This window comes from Molossus molossus, unplaced genomic scaffold, assembly GCF_014108415.1.
Source record: "Molossus molossus isolate mMolMol1 unplaced genomic scaffold, mMolMol1.p scaffold_m16_p_18, whole genome shotgun sequence".
In the NCBI taxonomy this organism is placed as follows: Eukaryota; Metazoa; Chordata; class Mammalia; order Chiroptera; family Molossidae; genus Molossus; species Molossus molossus.
Genome location: NW_023425353.1, coordinates 14,987,546 through 15,012,963, shown reverse-complemented (window position 1 = coordinate 15,012,963; position 25,418 = coordinate 14,987,546). Strand labels below are relative to the sequence as shown.

General features: G+C 41.8%; 1 protein-coding gene across 2 annotated transcripts in view; it reads right to left on the bottom strand.

Moving 5' to 3' along the window:
• Positions 1–25,418, bottom strand: part of CFAP20DC (CFAP20 domain containing) — a 258,264-nt gene that overhangs the window by 38,168 nt on the left and 194,678 nt on the right. For both annotated transcript variants that reach the window (XM_036267094.1, XM_036267095.1), the window contains 2 exons: positions 24,895–25,098; positions 15,536–15,597 (listed from right to left, as the gene is read on the bottom strand). In XM_036267094.1, coding sequence (XP_036122987.1) covers positions 15,536–15,597; positions 24,895–25,098 — 266 coding nt within the window. The remainder of the gene's footprint in view (positions 1–15,535; positions 15,598–24,894; positions 25,099–25,418) is intronic.

Sequence of the window (25,418 nt, the reverse complement as noted above, 5' to 3'; positions counted from 1 at the left end):
CGTTTCTCCATATCCTCAACAAACGTACTGATATTTTCTGTGTCAGCCATTGTAGCGGTGTAGGGGCATCAGTGTTCCCTTCTTCCACTCTGTGGCATGCTTTTCTTACCTTCTTAAGTCGTGTCCTTTTGTTTTTTTATCCTCACCCGAGGACATTTTTTGACATTTTGTTCAGATAGAGTAGGAGGGAGGGAGAGAGAGAGAGAGAGAGAGAGAGAGAGAGAGAAACATCGACGTGAAAGGGACACATCGAGTGGTTGCTACCCACACGACCCAACTAGGGCCGGGGACAAACTGCAACCGAACCGGGGTACGCGCCCCTAGCGGGAACCGAACCCGGGTCTCTCCAGACCGCAGGCCAATGCTCCAACCGCTGAGCCAAACCGGCCAGGGCTTAAGTCGTGTCCTTTAATGCATTCCTAATTTCAATACAGTCCAATTGTCAATATTTTCCTTTATGAATGTGAGACGGGTTTAGGAAATCTTTTCCTACCCCAAGGCCACAAAGCTGCTCTTTAAAGTTTTCCTCTAACCAAATGAGCTGCTGGGCCAGGGTCTCATTGATACAGTTTATACTGATCATGAAAGGATCAACATATGAAACAACCAGAATGGCATGAAGATCACTTTACACGGAAAACATTTAGACAAACAGCAAATAGAGAACAGAATCTTATCTGAAATTCCCTTGTGTGACTAAAGCAGAGCTTTTCAAGAATCCGTTCCTACAAAGCCCCACTGAGGGCAAGTCTCCAGTTAGAGAGGCAACTGAACAGTGAAGACAGTGTGCAAACAAGCTTGTCAGAGCCCTCGGTCCTTTCCCCCGGAGCTCCCCCCTCCGACCCCACTTCATGGAACTGGCCGGTGGGAGGGCCGCTCCTCATGGACGCTTCCACACGCGCGGTAACACCCCTTTCTCCTGCTCCTTGTCAGCTAGTCTACAACGCCCACACCCCCTGCTCCGACCTTAGGAAGAGAAAAAATTTCCTTCTCCAAATTACATGTTGAAATGATACTACTTGGGATATACTGGGTTAAACAAATATATTATTAAAATTAATTTTGCCTCTTTAAAATTTTTCAATGTAGTTACTAGAGAATTTTAAAGGAGACAGGTGGCTTATTCTGCTTCTACTGGGCAGCAGTTCTGGATGTTGTCTTCTTTCTCCAGATGTGAACTTTTGCTCTGGCAGGCAGGGTAGGACCAGAGGACCATCAGCAACTAGGATGATTCAAAATAAATGTATCTTGAATCCTCCAGAAACCTGGTCTAATTCTAGTTACCCTTTTACCTAAGGTGTAGCACCCTGGGACTTACTACGGCCTCATCTCTTCATAGGTCTCAAACTCCCCCAAGCCCATAAAGCTGTTGAAGGGCTGTGCTCAGCTACTCAGCCGCTGCTTTCTGAAGTGGTATTTTTCCTGAGAAAAGGGGCCCGACATCCAGTCTTCTCCCCTCCCCTCCCCTCCCCTCCCCTCCCCTCCCCTCCCCTCCCCTCCCCTCCCCTCCCCTCCCCTCCCCCTCCCCTTCTTTTTAGCATATAGTTGTTTTATTTGACTACTGAACATAATGAAGTCCCAATTTCACTTTACTCAAGGAAGTGTTTACAGAAGAGGGAGTGACTTTTAGAGTAGCAGATATTAGCAAGGTGCTAATTCCAGGGTTAGGGAGTGTCATGTAGAACCAGGAATAGAGTCCATTCAATAACCTAGCTGACTAAATAAATAATGGAAATTCTAGCTCAGAGAGATTAGAAATCACATGCTAATTCCAATTGGTAGTATTGCCTGGAGTACCTTATTGAGAAGGATTTTAAGTTTACAGTGATGATCAAAGGGCAAGACGATTGTGATCCACTAGCAATGTCTGCATTGGACAAAGGATGGCGCATAGCTGCACATGAGTGTGTACCATGACATTCCACAAATCATACCCAATGACTGAATTACCATGCATCAAAAGTATGATAGAATTGGACTGTCTGTAAACTAAAATAATTTAGAAACATCATGTAAGGGTTCTAAACATGTCATACCAAAATTATGCTGCTTTGACGTGTAACTTTTAACTGAAGACACTTCAGAAACAGTAGATTCAGGGAGGGCTCTCTGACCTCTCCCTTCCTACGTAAAAGCAGGACATAAAATTTCCCATGAGGAAGGTATCCTTTTTGGTATAGCGTACAACTCAATCATCAGTGATTCTTATTAGCCCAGAGACAGCACTGAGAGGAATCTACAGAACAAACCTTACTAAAATAACCCTCATTTCCCATTAGTTTCTCCCATATATTTACCCTCCCACAGTCACTCCTAAAGCCTAAACCCCAAACCCCATTCCCGTTGTCTTGCCACCTCTCTACAAATTCATTGCTCTGTGTTAAGATGTTATGTAAGCTCCAAGTTCTAACCACTTCTTCGAGTTACTCACCACTGAATTTCTCTCATGTATACAAGCACTGCACACATTAATAAAAATTTGTATTTTTTTATAAATTTGCCTTTTGTCAGTTTAACTTTCAGGGCCCGGCTACAGAATGTAGGAGGATAGAGAAAAAAGTTGTTCCCCCCCAACCCCCTACAATCATATCACTTAAAACTGGCTGTTGATCAGTGTAAACATGGAGGAAGACCTTTAATGGAGGTCCAAAGGGCTTTATATACAGCTATGCTCTATTAAGGTTGTAATAAATGTCCAGCAGGGACAGAGAGTGTGCTTTTCAAATTTATGGAAGATACTGGACTGAGAGAGAGAGACCAGATTGGATGAAAGAACTGAGATTCAGGATGATCTTGATAGTCAAAAAAATTGGTTCAGATACCAATATTTATTCCACCAGTATTTACCAAGATCCAATTTTGTGTCAAATCTTGGCATGAAATGTAATGATGACCAACATCAATCAGACAATCATACAAAAATGTGTCAGTGCTGGGAAGTTAAATAATGCTATGAAAACACGTGAAAAGGAACTTGAAGGTCCCCTAGGGGAAGTAATGCTTGAGAGGAAATCTAATAGAATGAATATATATAACCAGGCAAGGTGGAAGGTAAGGTAGGGGAAAATATTTTAGGAAGAGGGAAAAATTGGCAAAGGCCCAGAGGGAGCAAGTTTTGACAACTGGAAAGGAGGCCAATGTGGTGAAAACACAAATGTCCAGAGGAAAAGTGGTACAAACCAGGCTGGCTCAGTGGGTGGGTGCGAAACCCCTCAAGCCTTGCAGGTCATTGAAAGATTCTAGTCTTTATCCTATAAGCAATGGGAAGCCATTGAAGAGTCTTAATGTGGGGTGTCAGATCTGTGTTTAGAAGAGGTTACTCGGGCTGCTCTGTGGGGAACGGGTATTGGCTGTGGTGAAGAGGCACATGTGGATGCAGGGAGACCACTTAGGAGGCTACAGCAATGGTCCTGGAGAAAGCAATAGTTTTAGGTGATCAAAACCCAAAGATAAGTCCGGCCGGTGTGGCTCAGTGGTTGAGCGTCGACCCACGCAGCAAGAGGTCGCCAATTTGATTCCTGCTCAGGGCACATGCCCAGGTTGTGGGCCCAGTCCCCAGTGAGGAGCATGTGGGAGGCAGCCAATCAATGTTCTCCCTCATCGATGTTTCTATTTCTCTCTCCCTCTTACCTCCTCTCTCTCAAAAATCAATAAAGAAAAAATAATTAAAAAAAACAACAATAGCCCTGGCCGGTTTGGTTCAGCAGTTAGAGCGCCAGCCTGCGGTCCTGAGAGACCCGGGTTTGGTTCCCGCTAGGGGCGCGTACCTCGGTTGCAGTTTGTCCCTGGCCCTGGTGTGGGTGGCAGCCACTCGATGTGTTCCTTTCACATCGATGTTTCTCTCTCTCTCTCTGTTCCTCTCTCTCCCTCCCACTCTACCTGAACAAAAAATGGAAAAATGTCCTTGAGTGAGGATAAAAAAACAAAACAAAAAACAACAACAACAAAACCCCAAAGATAAGCCATTAGTGGGATATGGGGACTAAAAAACACATGTGATTCAAACTACAGAAACAGACACAAGTGTCCTTGTCAATGGTTGAATTGTAGTCTAAACTGTTAGATTATCTTGTTCAATCCAGACAAACCCAATTTGATAAACTCAAAAGTGTCCAAAGACAGGCAAGTAGAATATGCCAGGACCAGGAATGGCAAAGGGGATTTGAGGCTGGAGAAGTGAGAGACTGAAGGAGAAAATGGAGCAACCAAAAAGTAATATTCACAAATTTACTATATGCATATATCCATAGCCCATGGACACAGACAACAGGTGGTGAAGTCCTGGGGTGAGGGGGAGCCGGGTGGAGGGGGGCAATAGGGGGAAATAAGGGAGGGCATCTGTAATACTCTCAACAATAAAGATAATTTCAAAAAGTAAAAAAAAATTTCGAGAGGGATTGTGTGGAAGAGTGAAGATTCAAATCTCTGTTCTGGAAAGAGCTAGGACCCCTGGGAGACGTTAGCAGGAAGCCTGTGTTGACTCAGTGTAAGAAGTGCTCAGCAACACGCTGCCCGCCTTGTGCAGCACTGGGTCCCCCCGAACTGCCCGCCTCGTGCCACACCGGGCCGCCTGCACTGCCTGCCTCATGCTGCACTGGGCCCGCAGCACTGAGCCCGCTGCACTGCCCACCTCGTGCCGCACTGAGCCCACAGCACTGCCCGCCTCATGCTGCAGGGAGCCCGCTGCACTGCCCACCTTGTGCCGCACTGAGCCCACAGCACTGCCCGCCTCATGCAGCACTGAGCCCGCCGCACTGCCCGCCTCATGCAGCACTGAGCTCGCAGCACTGCCTGCCTCATGCTGCAGGGAGCCCTGAGCCTGCAGCACTGCCCGCCTCGCTGGCCACGACGTACAGAGGAGTCTTCCGGAGATGATGGGTTAAATAACCTCTACTCTCTTCAAACTCTAGGATTCTTTGACTCTCTCAAAGTGTGATCTTTTCCTTAGGAAACTTTATTTCTGATATTCCTATTAATATCCTACTGCCACTATCATCATTTTCTCCCGTTTAATAAAAATATATATGTCAGGCCCTGTGTAAAACTCTTTACATGCATTCCCTCATTTAATCCTCACAATAACACCATAAAGTGGTAACTGAATACAATCCCTATTTTTTAGGAACTTAACTGAGGCTTAGAGAAATAATTTCACAAGGATACAAACGTGGCATTTTGAATCCAGAGACTGTGTTTTTAACTGGTGTACTCTGTTACTTCGTAAACCACTTTTTCTACTATATACTAATGAATGGCATTCTGAGCTCAACAATTTTAACCAATTTCTAAACCTTCATATATTCAAGTATATAAAATGCCTATTTACAATGACAAAATACAGTCAATGTCACAGCTAGTAACTATGTAAGTCAGAATAGGGCTAGCTAATGCTTGGTACCAAACAATCCCAAATTTCAGTGTCTTAAAAACAACAAAGGTTTATTTCTTGCTCATGATAAATGTATATAACAGACGAGCAGGGGAACTCTGTTTATTATAGTTATTTAGAGACCAGGCTTACAAAACAACCACAACCTTGAGTATTCCTGGTTGGTGTGGAGGAAAAGAGAACTCCGGTAGAGGGTTTTACACCTATAATGAAACCCTCTAGCCAAGCAACAATGTAGGGGATTTTGCTCACAATTCATTGTCTAGAACAAGCTGGGATAATTGGCTCCACCCAAACCAAGTGGACTTAGAAGAGCACTCCAACAATGTGCTTGGAATTGAGAAAGCTTGGAATATTTGGCAAACCATGTTAATAACTTCTGCAGACAATAAATAAGCAAGGAAGTCAGAAAACATGCAAACATTTGCTGTATACATTTCAGAATTTCTACCAAAAGAATGACTACTTCTTTACATTAGCTTATCTACTTCCCCCACATTGAGAATATTAATACATTAGAAGAGGGGAAATATACAAAATGTGCTGAATTCTGGTAAAAGTCTTCACTGCATGTATAAAACAATTTGAACCATAATCATGTCTGCGAGTCTAGCCCTGGGCATGCCATATTAGTGTACTTATTTGCACATGGGCTACATATAAGTGTTTAGACAAAAAATGTAATATTTTAGTCTCTTACAAGTTTCATTGTACCTCATTATGTAAAGCCATCTTTAGTAAGCTAAGAGAAGATAATATGAAACAACTCAAGCCATGTTATCAGGTTTTGAATATTAAGATATAGAAAAAGAAACATTTACATACATTATAGAAATGTTACTCTGAAAATTCTTGACAATGCCAGTCCATCATTGTGAAATTAACTAAAAGTATGTTATTCAGATCCCAATTTTATTAATAAAAAAATGTAAACCTCTTAAAAACCTTTGCTTTCTAATAATATTTGCAATAACAAAATAAAGCAGTTCACTTTATTTCTTGCTATGAGACTCAGAGTACTCAATTCAAATTTGAACTACTTTTATCCACTATCTGTGGTAAAATATAGCTGTTATTCATAAGTACTCCATAATATCAACTACAAAACTAAAAATCTACAATGAAAATATGAAGACAAATCAATAACATCTATGAAGCATTTCCCTGGAAATGGTTGTTAGAAGATAATAATTTCTTCTTGTAAGTGATTTAAATGCCCTCCCCCAAAAGTAAATGTGGCATTAGTGTGCTTAAAACACAATTAAAGTTTGTATTACAAATGCTAGTTTAGGAAAAAACTGATTTTAAAAGCCAGCGATATTTCCTGTGAGGTCATTGCTGTGATATCTTAGATGGTATCTTTTTCTAATTTGAAAGCTACATATTTTAATAGAGAATGGTCCAAAATGTTGTTAAAGTCAAACTAGAAATATGTTGATGATTTAAAAATGCAAGCAAAGTGCTTTATTATATTATACTACCAGAGTGTTATTGTGGTTTTAAAATATCATTAAATCAGCACAAACCCACACTTATCATTTCCTGCACATTTTTCACACCGAGCTGCGTTCTGACTATGAGTAATCTGTTAATCTGCTCTTCGCCTCACAATCCGTCAAAATGACAGATTCATTCCTTCTCTAATACATAATATCTTCATTTAGTGTATGCCTTGCTGCATCTTTCTTTTTTGCTAGCACTGAAATTTAGAAAATCACAAGTAAATTTAGAAAATGTCACATGGGTGGTTGTTCATGTTTATTTCCCATTTCCTCCATTATTCCAGCAGGAGAAACTAAAACTTTTCTGGACTCTTAATGTGAGTTAATAGTATTTCCAACATGAAGGCAATTTCAGGTTTCAGTCAAAGAGCTGTTAAAGAGGTCGGAAGAGGAAAAATGGTAAAATACAAAGTAATTGCACCCTTCTAATGCTACTGGCCAGTACATAGATTGTCACCTGCCATCTCCAACCATTAGGTGGAGAGAAAAAGATATCATTAAAAAGGAAAGAAAAAGAAAGAAAGAAAAATACATTATCCAGTAGTTTAGGGATGAACCCCCGCCCCCCGCCCCCTCCCATCAAAAGACAGGGCTGCATTAACATAAACCCCACCGCTTCATTGGAGGCCATACTGGTTTTATTTAAGCTGAGACCTTCATTTTTATCTCATGGTGACTGACCTTAGGTCAGGCCAGATCTCAGCCTTCTTATTCTATGCCATTTTGACATACAAATGGTTTTCCTGTTTAAAAATTCTTTGCTATCAATTCAACAGAAGGTATTTTACTCTCCCCTCCTTTCTTGCTTTGATTCTGTTGCTTATTAGTCTACAAACTCCTCAAATAGAGAATGAAGAACTAAAAAATATGAGATTATGTAAAGTTTTAGAGTTTTCTTTCATCTTAAGTAAGAGATAAAGCACATCATCTACAAATCACCAATTGGCTTCACTTGTTACTAACCCAGGTGGTTCACGTCAGAAAACCGAGGTCACTATTGTTAATTTCTAAGGTCAAAGCAAAGACATTGTTCACAAAAAAATGAGAAGCTGCCTTCGAACCAGTCTTGTTTCAGCACACACTTATATATTTCCCATGCATACATCCAACACCCAATGGCATTTTATTGTCCCGAGCACCAAATTGCATCTGATTTGTCTTAATGGCAAGGGAGCTAAAGGCATTTAAGAATCAATGGACAAGAAAGAGTCAATAGAACAATAATGTTAGTGTTAATTCAATCAAATCAGGTAAAGGTTGTTTGCCTTTTCTCCTTCAAGTCATTTGAAACAGGCTGGATGTTTGACTTGTAAGATATTTATTATCCTGAGTGGGTTTTTATGTGGTAATGAACAGCAAAATATGGCTGTAAACTCTGGTAAACATAATATATTGCTTGAGTGAAAAATTATGTTTTAACTTTAATCAATTTCAAAGTGAAATGTTTCTCAATAACAAGAGAAACAAAAGAATTACAAGGAAGAAGTAAAACCAACTGCCATCAAAAGCAGAGTGTGTGAGGGGCACAGGTATTTCTCCGCGCCAGCTCAGGACACGCTCCCAGGTGCCTTGGCACCTTTCCCGAAACGGTCACACTGCCTTGGCAACAGCAGTGAGGACTGGCCTGTGTTAGAGGCCGAAAGCCGCCAAAGGCACATCATCTCTCCACGCTGCGCCGCACAGAGCAGGTGCTCCGAAGACACTGAGCGTTGGGGAAGGTATGCGCTGCAACACTGACTCATTCTGTGTTGCAGAGGTTCGTTTAAACAGGGGAAGCTATTCTGTGTAGGTCACGCAATGAAGGGTGAGGCAGCGAGTCTGTGCATGCGCCTGGCTTGGCCATTTGACCCTAACTATGGTCTCCCTTTTCTCAGGTTCCTGTCATTACCCTGGACTTCAGCCTGCAACCCCTCACCCTGCCTCAGGTAGCATAGAAGTGATGCTATACGCTGGAGCCAGTATTTTGACTTTTTGAAGGTGCTCGTAACTCTAGAAGGGGAAGCTGAATCATTTAATTAAAAGCTGAAACTGTAAAATGTTAGAATAGTAAATAACTGCTTTGGTGCCCTGGCCGGTTTGGCTCAGCAGTTAGAGCGTCAGCCCACGGACAAAAGAGTTGCAGGTTTGATTCCAGTCCAGGGCATGTACCTCGGTTGCAGTTCATCTCTGGCCCTGGTGGAGCCGTGGGGGAGGCAGCCAGTCGATGTGTCTCTCTCATGTTGATGTTTCTCTCTCTTTCTCCCTCCCACTCTATCTGAAGATAAATAGAAAAATGTCCTCAGGTGAGGATTTAAAAAAAATTGCTTTGGTAATTAATTACCTCCTTCTTCTTTTTTTTTTAATCCTCACCTGAGGACATTTTTCCATTTTTTGTTCAGATAGAGTGGGAGGGAGAGAGAGAGAAACATCAACATGAAAGGGACACATCGAGTGGCTGCCTCCCGCGTGACGCAACCAGGGCCGGGGACAAACTGCAACCAAGGTACGTGCCCTTAGCGGGAACTGAACCAGGGTCTCTGGACCACAGGCTGACGCTCTAACCACTGAGCCAAACCAGCCAGGGCAATTAATTACCTTCTTTACCCAGACACTGTGCCAAAGGAATCCTGAGTTCATCATCTCGATGGATAACAGTGACCAGGGAGGCCAGGTCATTGTGGGAGCAGAACATTCTAGTTAAAAAGTCTAGGATTCTCCAGGGAGCCATCATATCAGACACAGAAGCTTTGGGAAGGTGGGAGAGAGGATGCAATCTGTTGTCCTGGAACTCTCACGGGAATGGGTTTTATGAGTTTGTAATTTTGGAAAACATGATAATAAAGAAAATACTGATGAGTATTTCTCCAGCCCTAATGGCTTAAGAGCCTCTCATGGAGTACAACTTGGAAGAGGAGACTCAGGGCGTCGTGCTGAGTTCTGGAGGCCCAAGAGAGACCTGGTCAGAAAGCAGGCGGACATCTCAGCTGAGACACTGGAGAGCTGATGCCCAGGCAGGCAGGGCCAGAACGAACAAGTGGAGAGAGCAAAGGAAATATTGGTCAGGTTGGCAGGGGTGGCACCTCTGGGGTGATGGCTAGTTAGGGCTTTGGGACAAGGTGATTGGTACAAGCAAGCAATCTGAGCTAACAGGCTCTGGTAGAATCAATGATCAGACTCAGGACTAATAGTGGGCTGGGCAGCCCGGCCGGTGTGGCTCAGTGGTTGCATCGACCCATGCACCAAGAGGTCACCGGTTCGATTCCCGGTCAGGACACATGCCCAGGTTGGGGGCTCAATCCCTGATGGGGGGCATGCAGGAGGCAACCAATCAATGTTATCTCTCATCTATGTTTCTTTCTTTCCTGCTCTCTCTAAAAATCAATAAAGAAAAACAAAATTAAAAAAATAATAATAAAAGTGGGCTGGGTAGGTCAAGTTTCAAGAGCAGAGGAAGAAGAAATGATGGGACCCACCAGCTGCCCAACTCCGTTGGTGAATTGCTGGGTCCCATGGAACCCAATGGGAATGATGCCCCTGAAGTTGTGCAGGGCAAGGTCCTAGGTTCAGAGTGGTCGGAATGAGAAGCAGAACGATTCTTGAGGAACTTGGTTTGCTACCAGGAGTGCCATTAGCTTGGGTTTCCTTTGGGCGGGGCTAGAGAAGCCATCTGGGTCTGGCCTTTGCTGTAAACTGGGGAAGGAGGGGCCCAGCTGAGTCTCTTTGAACCAGGGGTTTTTAAAGTCTGTTGAAAAGGTTAGACCAGTGGACTGCAGACCTCTCTGGGAGCAGGAGGGGCATGGAATGACTTGACTTGAAGAGGGGACCAGCACCACAGACCACAGGCTCAGGTCCTCCAACTCTCTCTCTCTCTTTCTATCTATCTCAGTTATCAGGAAATTCTTTGTTGTGCTTTGGTCTGAAGGAGAAACATTTGTTAAAAACACAACTTGTTTTAAAATGATCCAAATTTAATCATTTGAAGAGAAATAGGACATGCAATGCCTGTATTTAATTCCATTTACGTATACATTTCTCTCGTTTGTGTTGGTAGGACAAAAACTGAAGCCATCGAGGAGAAGCTCATCAGGCTGAGTCCCGACAGCTGGAGGGAAGAGAAACATGAAGCCACTGTGGCCCGTCCAGAGCTGGTAGGTTACAGGGACGGGCCAGCTTGTCTCGGCCAGGCCTGCTGAGCCAGTGGGAACTGAGGTCAGCGCTTATGAATCATTTGTCAAAGTCTGCAGGGCTTTAACGGATCATTATAGCTCTAAGTACGTTTATATCACAAAACATGTGGCAAAGCTGCAAAGGATTCAAGCCCTAACACAATCTGCACTGACATTTAAAAAATACAGATAAATCATAAATCATAAAGCAGACACTTGAGAAAACCATGCCATTCATTACTGGGCATTCTAGAAACTTCTATATTGTTTATTTCCACAAACATTTAGAACCTGACAAAGCCTTAGACTACCCTCCTTCTTCCCCCTAATTTTCCAATGAGTTGTAAAAATAGCAAGTATAATCATCATTTGAAAAACTGGTTATCGACTCCATCCATATAAACAGACAACTAGAAAGTAATCACAGCTTGTTTTATAAAACCCATTTCTGAGTAAAAATATCTTGAGCTGTTCTGAAGACTCTACATGTACACATGCAGAGACGTGCCTAAGGGATAGTCTAAACCCCGCAAAGCAAGAGAAGGCATTTTACAGCAAGTGACATCAGGCTGCAAACAGCATCCATTTTGCTCCATTTGGCAGCAAGGTCACATGCTAGAAAACACATCGCAACATGAATGAACTGTGAAATTGTTTCCTCCTACCCAACTCCTCCAAATTGTATTAGATTATGTTAGCCATTTCTACACCTTGTCATAGAGGCTATCGGCCTCCCAAGAGACAATGTGGGTAGACAATGGAGGCAAGGGTCCCTGCAGTTGAGATGCTGCCTAAATACCAGTCAGTATCTTAGGAAAAAAACAATGGGAAACATCACACCCATGTCTAACAATGCAAGAGGCACCAGCTTTATTGAAAACCTATACGTGCAAGGAATTATGATGAGGTGAACCATGTGTATTTCAATTCCTAGACTGTAAACATTCAGGAAATGATTACCTTTGTGTCTCACCTCTACCCAATGTCAAGCATTGCCCTACAAGTGTAAGTGAATTCTTTTACTCTGAGGAAAACAGTATATGAATATATGCAGTGTTTTAACTATTTTCATTCTACTCAGCTCTTCAAAACCCAAATTTGCCTGCTTTGTGGATTGCATACTATTTTGAACTTTAATCATAAAAAACTATGAAGGTAATTATATTGCAGAAATAAAAATCTTTTCAGAATAAAATGTAAATGAAAGGCTTTGGGGATATTGGCTGTTCTTTTACATCAATGAAGTTAATTGAAAGTTGACTTTCTAAATATGTATGTAGGTAGGTCAGGAGGTATGAGTTATATAACTTAAGAATCTTAGGTCTCTGGATACTGCAGATATTTCACTGAAGCTTATGTGGCCATTTTCCCTCCCACAGGGCACTGCTACACTCCTCTCCAGGCCCTGCCTGTGCACGTGTCCCCGGCACCGGCATGTCTGCATCGCTATGACCACAGCCACATTCCACCCAGGAAATCAAGAGCCCCATGCTTTTCGATTTTGTTCAGAGCTTCTGTCTGCTGAACTTTTAATTCAAGATTCAGGTTAGGTGCTTGTTTATCCAAGAGGGTAGATTTAGAGACTTACCTTCTCATTTTTAAATATTTATTTTTTTCATATTCATTATCACTATTTCTGAACTTTAAAATTTAACTTTAAAGTTTTGTATTTTAGAGTCTAAAACATGGGATACTATCTGTAAGAAATACAATAAATACAAATCTTAAGAAGAATCATAGCTTTCAATTTTGTTAAATTATGTGTATTACATAATTCAATTTGTCCCATTTTATATGATGATCTATGCTGACCTCCTAATTTTATCATCTTTTTAATTTATGGCCCAAGAATGCCTTTCTGCCAGTTCTCTAAGCTGCTGAATGTATGAGCCAAGAGCCAAGCAATGTAATCTTGGGGTTTTCTAAATAGCCCTGGAACAATGCTCCAGAAAACTGGGGGATGACCTGCCGGCAAATAGGGTTAATGGCATTTATTTTTTGTTCTGGAAGTTTGTTTTTAATTTTATTATGCAAAATGTAAATTAATTTTTTCTGCATAAATGAACATTTAATTGGTTAAATAAAATATACTATCTGTTTAGTTAGTGAATTTTCCTATATTCTGTCTTTGAGAACTTAATTTTAAATGAGATATTTAAGGTCACATACTACTACATCTAAAGATTAATTAATTCATCCAATATTATAAAAATCTGTTTTCTATATAGGGCAGTATTCCCTTCAACAGTAGAACTGGTTTTCACATGTAAAATCTATAATGAGTCTCATCGCAGCCAGAGAATTTAAAGCTTCTCTGACTTCCGAGAGCATGTAACTCAGTTCCTTTCTATTACACATGAGGGTGTTCATATTATTAAATGAGGTCTGGACAGGCTTGTCTGAGATCATTTACTGTGTTAGTAGCAGAATTAGAATGAGAATTAGGGTCCTTTTCTCCTTTAATTTAAACAAAAGTTACCACTTTTTAACATATCCTATTATCACTTTCATTTGTTCAGACTACAAATTTTGACTTTGTTATAATTTAGACCAAAGTTGGATTTTCAGTTACCTTGAAACTTGACTCATATACAGAAACATGTTTGTTAGTCAAATCTAGATGACCTGCATGCCTTCAAGGCACATATTCACATATCAAGAGACGACTGATGTTGATATGTTAGAACCCCTTTCACACATTTACTGAAATTGCAATCTCACTTCCGAAACTATTATTGTATTTATTCATGATGGTGACGATTCCCTCTATTAGATAACATGAAAGAATGACCAGATCAAGTGTACAGACCAGGAATATTAATAAAGAACATTTACTTTACCCATGTCATGAATATTCTGGGCCCCATTAAAAGCCCTGTAAACTGTGTAGGTGGTCTCCTGGCAGCCATGGCTTTGATTGGCTGTTCATTGCTGATTAGACCAGAGTGGTTGCTTGGCTCAAGCTACATCAATTACATTTTCCTTCCTGGAAAGTAGGAACTGGATTCAGGCATAGCCTACCAGCTTCAGTGTGTATTTTGAACTGTAACATGTGAACTCAAGAGCTGTCGGACAGCTCTGTGCCTGGGAAGCAGAGAAAGTTCAGCGAGGAGAATGAAGCAGACCGAAGAGAGCACGTTTCAGGCCCCTCCTGAGGTCTGGTTGCCCTTGGGTTCCAAGACATAGCCTATATTCTTATTTCACAAATCCCTCCTGTCTCTTTCTTTTATATCAGCTAAGTTGTTTTTGACATGTGCAACCAATGAGTCTAATTCAGACACTCAGACACGCTGTAATAGATATCACACTCTGGAGCCAGAGCTACGCTGCCTTCGTTGGTGCTCTGGCCCACTCCCTGGGCAAACCACAGGGCAGGCGGAAGAGCTCGATAATGAGATGCATATGGCGATGCATATGGCTAATGAGATGCATTATAATAACTAAGACCTTGTGTGTGAAGCTCAAGATAGACTGATTTTTTTTTTTTTTTTTTTATCCTCACCCAAGGACACCCTTCCATTTTTTGTTCAGGTAGAGTGGGAGGGAGAGAGAGGAACAGAGAGAGAGAGAGAAACATCGACGTGAAAGGAACACATCGAGTGGCTGCCACCCGCACGACCAACCAGGGCCGGGGACAAACTGCAACCAAGGTACGCGCCCTCAGCGGGAACCGAACCCGGGTCTCTCAGGACCGCAGGCCGACGCTCTAACCGCTGAGCCAAACCGGCCAGGGCGATAGACTGATTTTTAATAAATTCCTAGTATATAACAAATAGTAATAAAGTATTACTGATTTATATAGATAAACTACCTTATTTGGCTGTTTATTAGAAAGCCATATGATATTACACGTATTTTGAAACTGAAATTCAGATTTTCTTGTCCCTAATTAGACTTTGTTGACAAATAAAGTATTTTCTATATTGACAAATGACTCATATATCAATGACATTTTAAAAATAATAAAATAATTTTGAGATTTTGAAATTATAAAAAAGAATAGCCATTTAAACTTGTATAAACTATTTTGGTACATTTAAAGGTACCAGGTAATATAAACAAGATTTATGCCTAAAATGTACTAAACATCAAATACCTATTAAAATGGAATATCTTAGCAAATAGAGTAATAATGGATAAATTAATACTTAAAGAGAGCTTGCTATGTTGCCAGGAATTGTGCTAAGAATTTCCCTTGTATTTATTCATTTGATCCTCCCCAAAACACTATGAGGAAATTATGATGCCTGAATTTGAGTTAAATGACTTGCTGAATGTCCCACAGATAGTAAAAGGAGGAGGTGCTGTTTAAACCTAGGTAGGCTGTTAACCACTACACCATAGTCTGAATAAGAAAAGTAGACTGAACTAAGACTTCTAAAAAAAAGAACTTTGTAAAGTTCTTTGGATGTTTTGAAAAACAATTTCATGAAACCAAGAAATGCATAATCTTCTAACTAATATTTAAATAAGGAATTTAGATTATGAATGATTCTTACCGGGGGTTAGAAGGAGAAGGTGGATTCATTTCTTTCTGATAGTGCCGACCCTGGTTGACAGGCTGTAAGAGACCAAGCATCTGTGAGTAACTAATCAGCATCATAGCCTTTCACAGGCACTCTCATTATTGTACTTTTCCCCCGAGAAATAATATGCAAGAAGGGGCTGGCTTATTTCATAGACGAGCTGAAGGCTGTTTGGGAGGTTAAGCTAATAACAAGGTGATGTATCTGAGAAAACACCGGTCATTTTAATGTCCAGTCACTGGACTAGATAGCATCTATGGTGTCACCACAGTTCATGGCAGAATCCTTCTCCCTGTAGAATTTTATGCTATTCACACTGGTTGATATTTCCACATGCAACCTCATTGAATTAATGCTGCATAGCAAGTATAGGCAATAACGCGGAGACCGGGGGACATAGAATATATATTTATATCTCAATGTTAGTAAGTTCGCAAGGAGAACTTATGTTTTCATTAATGGAATTATTACACACGTAAATCTTAGTTTCAAGTGGTCGTTTCCCCTAGGTATATAATAAAACCTCAAGCATTAATCAATGAGCTGAAAAAGGTGATGCCAATACCAAGCAAAAACGTGAAATCTCAACTTTTCCCTCCACAAGAAACCTTTAAGTTACTGTCCATTTCAAACACAGCTAAAACACCATATCCATGTAAGCCTCAGCTTGCTCCCTTTGGGACTTTATGCCTTTCATTTTTTCTATAAAGGGAAAAAATTCCATTAGACCTGATACAAATTCTGCTTTCCAACATCAGCTCAAAGTATTTTTCCTATGTGATTAACAACCATGTAATTGTAGTATGAAAATCATTTTTAACGTTCTCATTTTATTGTGAGTTGGAATTTTTTTATCCTCACCTGGGGACATTTTTTTTTTTTTGTACTTATCTTCAGATAGAGCGGGAGGGAGAGAAAGATGAAGAGAGAGAGAGAGAGAGAGAGAGACATCAACATGAGAGAGACATATCGAGTGGTTGCCACCCACACGACCCCAACTGGGGCCAGGAACAAACTACAACTGAGGTATGTGCCCTTAGCAGGAACTGAACCTGGGACTCTCTGGTCCACGGGCTGACCCTCTAAATGCTGAGCCAAACCGGCCAGGGCTGGTATACATTTTTGAATTGCATTTAAAAAGGCTTCAGTTGGTTCCTTACCCAATGGGGCTGGCATTAATGTTTTCTCACCCATAATGTGACCCCACAGCGCTAACATCATCAACCAAGAAAACAGTAGAGCAATGGTGCCTGTACAGATAGAACACATATTCTGTGTTCCCACTGCAGAGTAAACTGTCTTCCTTCATAAATAATGTCTTGGAAGTGTTCCTTTAATTTAAATTGAACACCCTGTACGATGACCACAGTCACTTGGCCTGACTATCCATGATATACCATAAATTTAAATGTACTCAGATACTTGGGTAATTGAAACAATATCAACGGATCACCATTTCAGTAATAAGAAACAACAGCTGGGAGACCAGTGGAAGGAAAAACATGTCATAAGACATATTTGATCTCACTAGAGAAATAGGACTTTTAGCAACCTGCAAGTGAAATTTAGTTCTATGATTTAGGCTTTATTATTTCACAGGAAAAAAGGATTAGCACACAAAGTGCCTAACAGGCTCTCTGGACCAACTCATACTGGTGCAGAAATACTCCCGATAAAACCTTCACTGCTGTTCCAGTATTTCAGCTGTACTCAGGCCTCCAGTGAATGGACCTCTGCCTCTTTACTTTCAGAGGCATTTCCATGACTCTCTAACCATCACAGTCCTGACATTCAGCCGAATTTCTATTTGCTTAATTTTATACCGTTAATTCTATTTACACCTGTCCCCAAACCCCTTATTTCAAATGCTTTAATCATCCTCTGAAGAATAGAAATGGCTACAGAATCCTATCTTGTTTGTGACTCAGCTGTCACTTAGACTACATAGATGGCCCTTTCCATGTTTGCTCATGTTTATATAAAACAGATCCAAATGATACAAGGAATAAAAAGGAACACAATTAATAAAAGATTCACACTTATAATGATTTTTAAGTATTAGAAAACAAAAGAACACTGGAAAATTTTTGAAGTAGTAAGGATTATAGACATGAATAGATAGAAAGGTAAATAAAAATATTCACTTAAAATTGCAGGCAAGGTAACTTGGTCTGAATACCTGATTTCTTAACTTAATTTGTACTATTGAAAACTAAAGACCAAATTGTTACTTAAAATATTTTTATTCAATAATCAACTTAAATTTAGTAATAGCATATAACAGCACAGCATTCTGACTTACATATGTAGCCGCTATAAATGGACTTATAAACCCCACTGCCAACGACTCAGTTGCAGAAGGATCCAAGTGAGTACCATACAAAACTGGGTGGCCCCACTTCCCTTTCTCTGCGCATGTCTCCTAATTTCACATCCGATTCAGGGACAGGAAGGGATGATGGGAATGATGCAGCTAGAGCTCCTTCAAGGCATTTCAGTTTCCACGACTTTGCTATGATGCCTTGAAAGGGCAGAGCTTTCACTTGGATGTGGTCCTTTCCTAGGCCAAAATCAGAATGCATGAGAACGTGCCTAATATTTTCAAAAGCTCTCTGACCACGGTGGGGTGGGGGTGGGGAAAATAGGATGGGCTGGCTGAAGCCAGATGTCCCTATCCATGGCTGGAAATAGACAGGTTTCTGTACATATGCAGCAGTATACCTATTTCTACTATTTGAAAGCACCAGTTAAAAAACTAAATTTGATTTTAGAATGCAGCGATATTTAGAGAATACCGTAAGAGGAAGCCAAGGAATAGCAACCAATATACCTACAAATAACTATGACAATAACAGTAATGGCAGTAACTGACATTTATTGAGCACTTACTGTATGCTAAATCCTTGACAGATATGTCATTGGATTCCCACTGTAATTCTACGAACAAGTCCATCTAACAGAAGAGGAAATTCAGACACTGTTTTAACCAGGTCATGCCAGCCAGGAAATAGTGGAGCCACAATCTGAAACCAGGCCGACTGACTTCAGTTACTTCAATTACCCTCTAACCACTGGAGTATAGTCCTTAATCCAGCTAGGGTTCACCTGGAGTGGTGAGGACCTAAGTTTTTGAATAACAAATAAGACAAACTCAGTTCAGTTTACGTCAGGAAATAAAAAGTGGTCCTGAAATACATTTATATGAAATATATAAGACTACCTCCTTACCATAAATTATATTCATTTGATTTCATTCTTATGATATTTTACTCTATATTTAAAATAAAAGAAAATAGGTTTTGCTACATTGCTAAATTTGGGACAAATATAAGATGTAAAAGGAATACTTTGAGAATGAGGAAAGTCTGTTTCGTGAGGTGACTTTCCTAGTCACTAAAACTTGCACATTTCAATATTTTCTCCTGGCAGCTCAGATATTACACTGACTCCAACAGCAGTTTTCATATATCACTTCTATAGTGGCATAAGACATCTGTTTATCTGACTTATCTGCAGTTTAGCACAATCAACTACTTACTTTTTTAGTTCAGGAGGATTAAACGAAAACTCATTATACCTAAAGACAGCTGAGAAGTTAATGAATCTATAGATCATAACAAATTAAGATCTATTAGAGCTTTAAATGCCAATATATTGTATATTATATATATTGGACACACAGCAGCCAGCAATCATCAGGTATAGCGCTGACAGGCTGATGAGAAAAATGGAACGGATCCTAGAAACTTGGACCTCGTCCTCTTGGTGGCGCTGTTGCTATGCACTAGTGTTGGAAAACCACAGGCTCATAAAATTAACTACCACTGAGCACAAAAGCAGCTTTGCTTATACATGATCAAGTCGCTAGAAATTTGGGGGTGAGGGAGAGAAATAAAGGCTAAATAAGAGAATGGGAGTTAAGATAATCCTGTCATGTTAAAAGGCAAAGACAATATTTTCATGCTGTTATGTAAAAATCTATGAAAATGGCAATAATGTTACAAGGTTAATCAAGACCATAAATAACTTGTCTGAGAACCTCACCATATGTCTGTAATTTTATTAAGTGCATTTTGCCTTGTTTTTCTCCAAATATGCTCTGCAATGTGCCATTTGATGGATGCATGTGATGAGTTTATTTTGAAATGAGCTGAGGGACTAATATACTTGGTATTAGGTTATGGGATTCCTAACCTGAAGGCATGGTGGCTTTGGGGCATCTGCTCACAGCGCAGCAAGCACACGGGACAGAGAAATAAGGAAATAATGAAAGAATTTACTTTTAAAGATTGAGGGGGTCAGTCTGGATTCTAAGGGTTAAGCTCACATTACAAGGACAACAGAACCTCTGTCCACCTTTACAGCCTTCAGTGGCCATAAAAAAGGGAAACGTCCTGGGAATCTTTTCTGATCATTCCAGTGGCCCCTTGTGGAGAATAACTTTGGGGAGCAGCAGGTTACAGTTAGCCTGAGCTTCCTCTGTCAGGCACAGGCCGCATGCGTTTCATGCTCTCATCCAATTCTCATCATGCCAATAGGAGGAAGGTTCTTCATTACTCCCGTTTTACAGGTGATAGTGCCAGTAATGGCAGAGCTGGGATACAAGCCCAGGTTAGCTGATACAGAGTTTATATTTTGGTCATCATATGAAGCTGTCTTCATTCATAACTATCCCTTTTTCTTAAAAAGAAACACACACACACACACACACACACACTACAGTTTTATGCTACTGTCAATCAAAACCCCTTACAAAATAAAATTCACTTAAAGCTCCATTGTAACCAACTCCTAACTCCTTGGGAGCTCCCCTCCCAAGGCTTGCCTGGAGCCCAATTTATGAATAAATCTCATGAGGGCTACTCCTAACAGAAACCCTCCAGAATTGATTACTTGTAGCTTGGTTTCCACGAAAGTTGTGAAGTATTGTCGCAATTGAATTTGGTTCTAAGTTAGAAACTTTGAAAAATTTGTCTGTCAAAAGCCAAAGGATTTCTCAGTAGGCTTGATTTATTTAGCAGGAGATCCCAACAAAAGCCAATCTGCTATGAGAAATATGGCTACATTTAACTATACCTTGAAATGACTAATTTATTATATCTAAACATCTTTTAAACAGTACATGTTACTCTGAATTGTACAGATGCTGAGGGAAGCTGAGGAATCAAAGCTTGCCGTAAACACAATAGAAATTGAGAAAGACTTCATTTCACTCTGTGTGAGCTTTCTGGTTTCAGACCGCCGTGTGTGTGAAGTCCTTGGATAAAGATGCTACGCTGAATGTGACCTGCCCAAGTCTCCTTTGGAAACTGTTGGTCATTAAGCCCTGCTCAGAGGGAAATTTTTCCTTCATGTGTAAATATAATACCCACTTATCAAATCTGGCATATAAAATATTACCTGCATCAGTCAGGATTTATTGAAGCAAAGAGCTCATACTTTTTTGAAGTTTTGATAAAAATGACCTTATTTTAGAGTACAAAAGGAGTATTTTAATATTATTGATGGATTATTCCACCAGGGAGTAATGACCAGTAGGGGCTGAGTGTGACCTCCTGCCAGTCTGTATGCTCAGGGTGGTCCTGCCTTCACGGAGCTCACAACCTGGTAACCAGGGCTGCCTGGTGTGTAAGTGCTGTCTGAGCCCGAAGGCACTGGGACCCAGAGAAGAGATCACTCTGCGCAGGGTGGCTGAGGGTCGGATGGGTTTCGTGAAGTAGTGCCATTTGAGTCGGGCCACAGAGCGTTTAGGAGAAGAGGGATGGAGGGTCTCCAGGCAGAAGGAAGAGCGTGGGCAACGGCACGACTGACGTGACCTGGATGAAAGGCCTGGCGCGCCGCAGTGTAGCTGGAGGATGGGGTAGCTAGTTCTGTGTGTGTGCTGGGTGGGAGGTGGGTAGTGATGCTGAGACAAGCCAAAACTCATTTCAGTCCGGTTCAAGGAGACAGAGCAGCAAAGGCACTGTGACGAGGTCCTCCTGTTAAAGGAGAGACTCCAACCTCACCATCACAGAGTGACTTCTGCTCCTGCTGGAACCTGGAATTTCTCTCTCTCTCTCTCTCCATGGTGAGTGTGCATTCCTGTTTCAACTCTGGTTTAACTGTGGCTTTCTCTGTGAAGCATCCCTGAAACCAACAAGTAGGATTAATGCTCCTCTCACTTGTTCCCAGAAGTCCTTATTCTATTATCACTCACCACCTGACCAACAGTGAGCGGGGCTCTCTGCGTCCCTCCAATTTGGTGAACATCTCAATACTGGGTAAAGCTTTATTAGTATCCCCACAAAAGTCCACAGCATGCTGTACACTCAGAACAAAATGCGAAATGAATGAACATGAGACAGACAAGCTGGGATGCGGTGAGTCATCACGGATGCTCCTGGCTCCCGTGGCAGAAAGGAAGGCCTGTCTCTTCCCAGTGATGCTGGAGGAAGCCCCAGAAGGATCTGGAGCCACGTCTTGTGGGTTAAACAGGTACAAGGTACAAGGATGTGTGCAGAGTAGCTTTAGGGAATCACAACTGGGCCAAAAGCAGGGAGTGAAAGGTGGGGAGCAGTGAGAGAGCAGACTAGAGAGGGGGGCAGGTCTCAGATCATCGAGAGCCCTGCAGGCTGACTAAAGAGGCAATGGGGCGCTATGAAAGGGCTTTATGCAGGGAAGAGAAAAAATCAGATCTGGACTTTAGAAAGATCATTAATGTCAATAATGATGATAAAAATCACCACTCACATTAATTTATTAAATGCTTATTATGTCTCAGATACTGGGCCAAGTGCTTTTCCAAGGTCATAGCTTGAATGTGAACCTTGGCAATATGACTTCAGAGCAGATGCTCCTAACCATCGGGCACGGTGCTTGGACTGGAGGTGCAGAGGGTTAGGAGACTGCTGAAGGATTCTGCACAGAAAGTAAAGCACCAAGGTTATGGTACATGTAGGGAGGGTTAGGAGGTAAAATGAAGAGAGGATACTCAGGATCCGGAGACCAAATGGGTCTGGACAGTGAAGGAGCGGGAGGGGTGGAGATGTCCCTCCAGCACGGAGGGTGGCGCCGTCCCCGAGCCACAAGAAAGCAGGGGACCACTGTGATAAAGTTCTGAGTTCTTTCCTTTCTTCTTTTTCATGGCCCCTGTACAACTTCTAAAGAGAAAGGTGTGAGCTCTCAGGAAGACCACACGGTTCTTGTAAATTGTTCTATTTAAATGCTCTATGAGCAACAAGATACAGAAGTTCATTAGGAATGCAATTTTGTTTGGTGATAGCTCCACAATTGAAATAGACCGAATGTGATGCAGTAATAAACATGTCTTATGAATACCAAAGGTAGGTTTTTCTGTTTATTATTTTCTCTGTCTAAAAAATAGACTGTTTTCAATTTCTCATTTGGTGAAATAGAGGGGTTATTAGGTTCATTATGAATGATGTTGGTTTCGGCCGTATACTGAGAGGGAAGTAGCTGTCATGCATGAGGACTTCAGTCCTCGCCAGAACAGGACAGTGATGAGAACACTGTATCCAGGGCAACCAAGAGTTCAGCCTTTTCAGTCCATAAATAATCATTCCTCAGCTTGCCCTTTGCAATGCTGCTCTCCCAGCTACTTCGTGACAGAAAGAGCTTGTTCAGGAGGCCACTGCATCCTTTCTTTCTTTTGGTTTAAATGCCTACTGAGGAATATTTTGTAAGAAAGGCAGTGTTTCAATTCCACTATAAATGGCATTGGCAAAAATCTGCAACTTGCACTGAGTCTTTAGCTCTGGCTGCAAGGATCCTCCGAGTAGCCAGCACACGGGGGTATTTTTGCTGGATGGGTAGATACTCTGGCACTGGGCTGCTGGAGGCATTATGCATGCTTGGCCGTTCAATTTAGTGAACGCACAACGAAGGCAAGAGAAAACCGGAGGTGGGCAAGGCGAGGAGAAAGAATACTAATGAAAAATGAACACCCCCCCACCTCCTTAGAGCCAATCTGAATTCCTCCTCCATGAAGACTTAGAAGTTCTTTCCAGAGCAGAAATCTCCCTCCTGCTGGGTACTGGTCACTCACTGACCGCCGAGTCTCATACAGAGCAGTCAGCGGGTCAGGGGTCAGGAGTCCCGCCACAGCAGTTCTGAATCACTTACTGAAGGGCCTCCGTCTGGTCGTCTGGAAGTGGGGCCTCCATCGTGCTGACCCCACAGGAGAGCGGGGGAAGTCAGACAGCACATGGAGGCCTCGCACCAGGGCCGCGAGATTGCTAAGATCTACAGAGACGGGGGAAACCTGGGAAAAACTGGCTTTCAAATTCAAAAAGGAAATAGTAAATTAACAAATACTTAATGAAATACTTAATACATAAGTTTGCCACTGCCAACTACACTTGAACTCAATCTTCATATAGTTTAATATTTTATGTAAATATGAATCAAAGTTACACAATTTTATATTTCCTTTCAAAAACTGCAGGTAAGAGAGTTACATTTACTTTTGGATGAAAGTGTATTTTAACACGATAGAGCTGATGTCGAACATGGCCTGGCAAGTAAATGCTCCATGGGCCTAGTCAGGTCCTAAAATGTCTCTAAATGCTTCATAACTACCATTATTATAAGAATGATTTTACTATGCTGCCTCATAACATTTCCTGAGCTGTACCGGACTGTTCTGTCCAAGTTTCTGCTAAGATCCCGAGGACAGTACTGTGGGAATGGACTGAGTCAGAACACCGGGCTCTGTTCTGGGATCCAATGACCAGGCGTGGAAGGTTGGGCCCGGATTTAGTTTCTGCACCTGAAACACAGAAGACTCTGACCTGCTCAGCTCCTCTGTGGCCCCAGTGAGGATGATGGGCCCGACTACAAGCGCTCCGCCTGCATCCGCCTGTACAAGCCTGAAGCCCCCGCAGTACCTGTCATGGCCTTGGGCAAACATCTGTGATCTCTACAGAAGGTTCTTTCCTGACCTTGTATCCAAGCAATACTCAGAATATTTATAGTCTCTTCCTCTTTGTTCATTTATTTAACAAATATCAACCCCTCCTATTTACCGCGGCCTATACTAGGAGCTGGGCAGCAACAGGATAGCTAGAATCTACAGTTAAATTATTCTTTTTTTCTTTCGACATATGGTTTTATATATCACCACACAATTATCTGAGGTTAAATAAGACCATTTAAGAAAAAAAAAAAAATCAATGCTGCCAAACCTAAAAGACTGTTTCAGAATGGGCTCTGAGTATCTGCTGTAGGGAGCGTGCTCATGGTGGCCTGGTTTTCCCAGGCAAGGCTGGGCTTTGTTCGGAAGAAGCTGGCCCCCTGTTATGGCAATCAACAAAGACGCAAAGCCCTGGACTCACAGGTGGCAGGCAGGAGTTCCAGGTGGTGGTGTCGTCACTGCTGGTACTTATGCTGACGTTACAGTTGTCCACCTGGGATGCACTCAGGCCATGGGAGTCCCCGGGGTCCTCCAGATCCTCATTCTGTTGCCGCCGCAGGCTTGCCAGCATTTGCAACTCGGATTCACTCATCTGGCTGGGTTGATAGTTTCTCCAGTCATATTCCTGACCAAGAAAGGAAAAAAGTGGCAGAACAAAGGGTCACTTGGCCTTCCTTAATTTTACAGGTTGCCACCAATTGCTACAGCCTTACCCCTTCAATGGCTCCCCAGTGACAGAGGTCACACCCGTAACACAGCTTTATTCTATGCCTACCCACCTGCCTGACCTTTCTGCTCCTGATATGTCAGCCATACTTGTGCTTCACTAAGAGTCTCTGAAGCGTCGATTCTGTCTGCCCGAGTCTGTGCCATGCTAGCCCCCGTCCCCGCCTGCTGTCTAACTGTATTTTAGGTCCAAATTACATGCTACTACCTTGTAGAAGC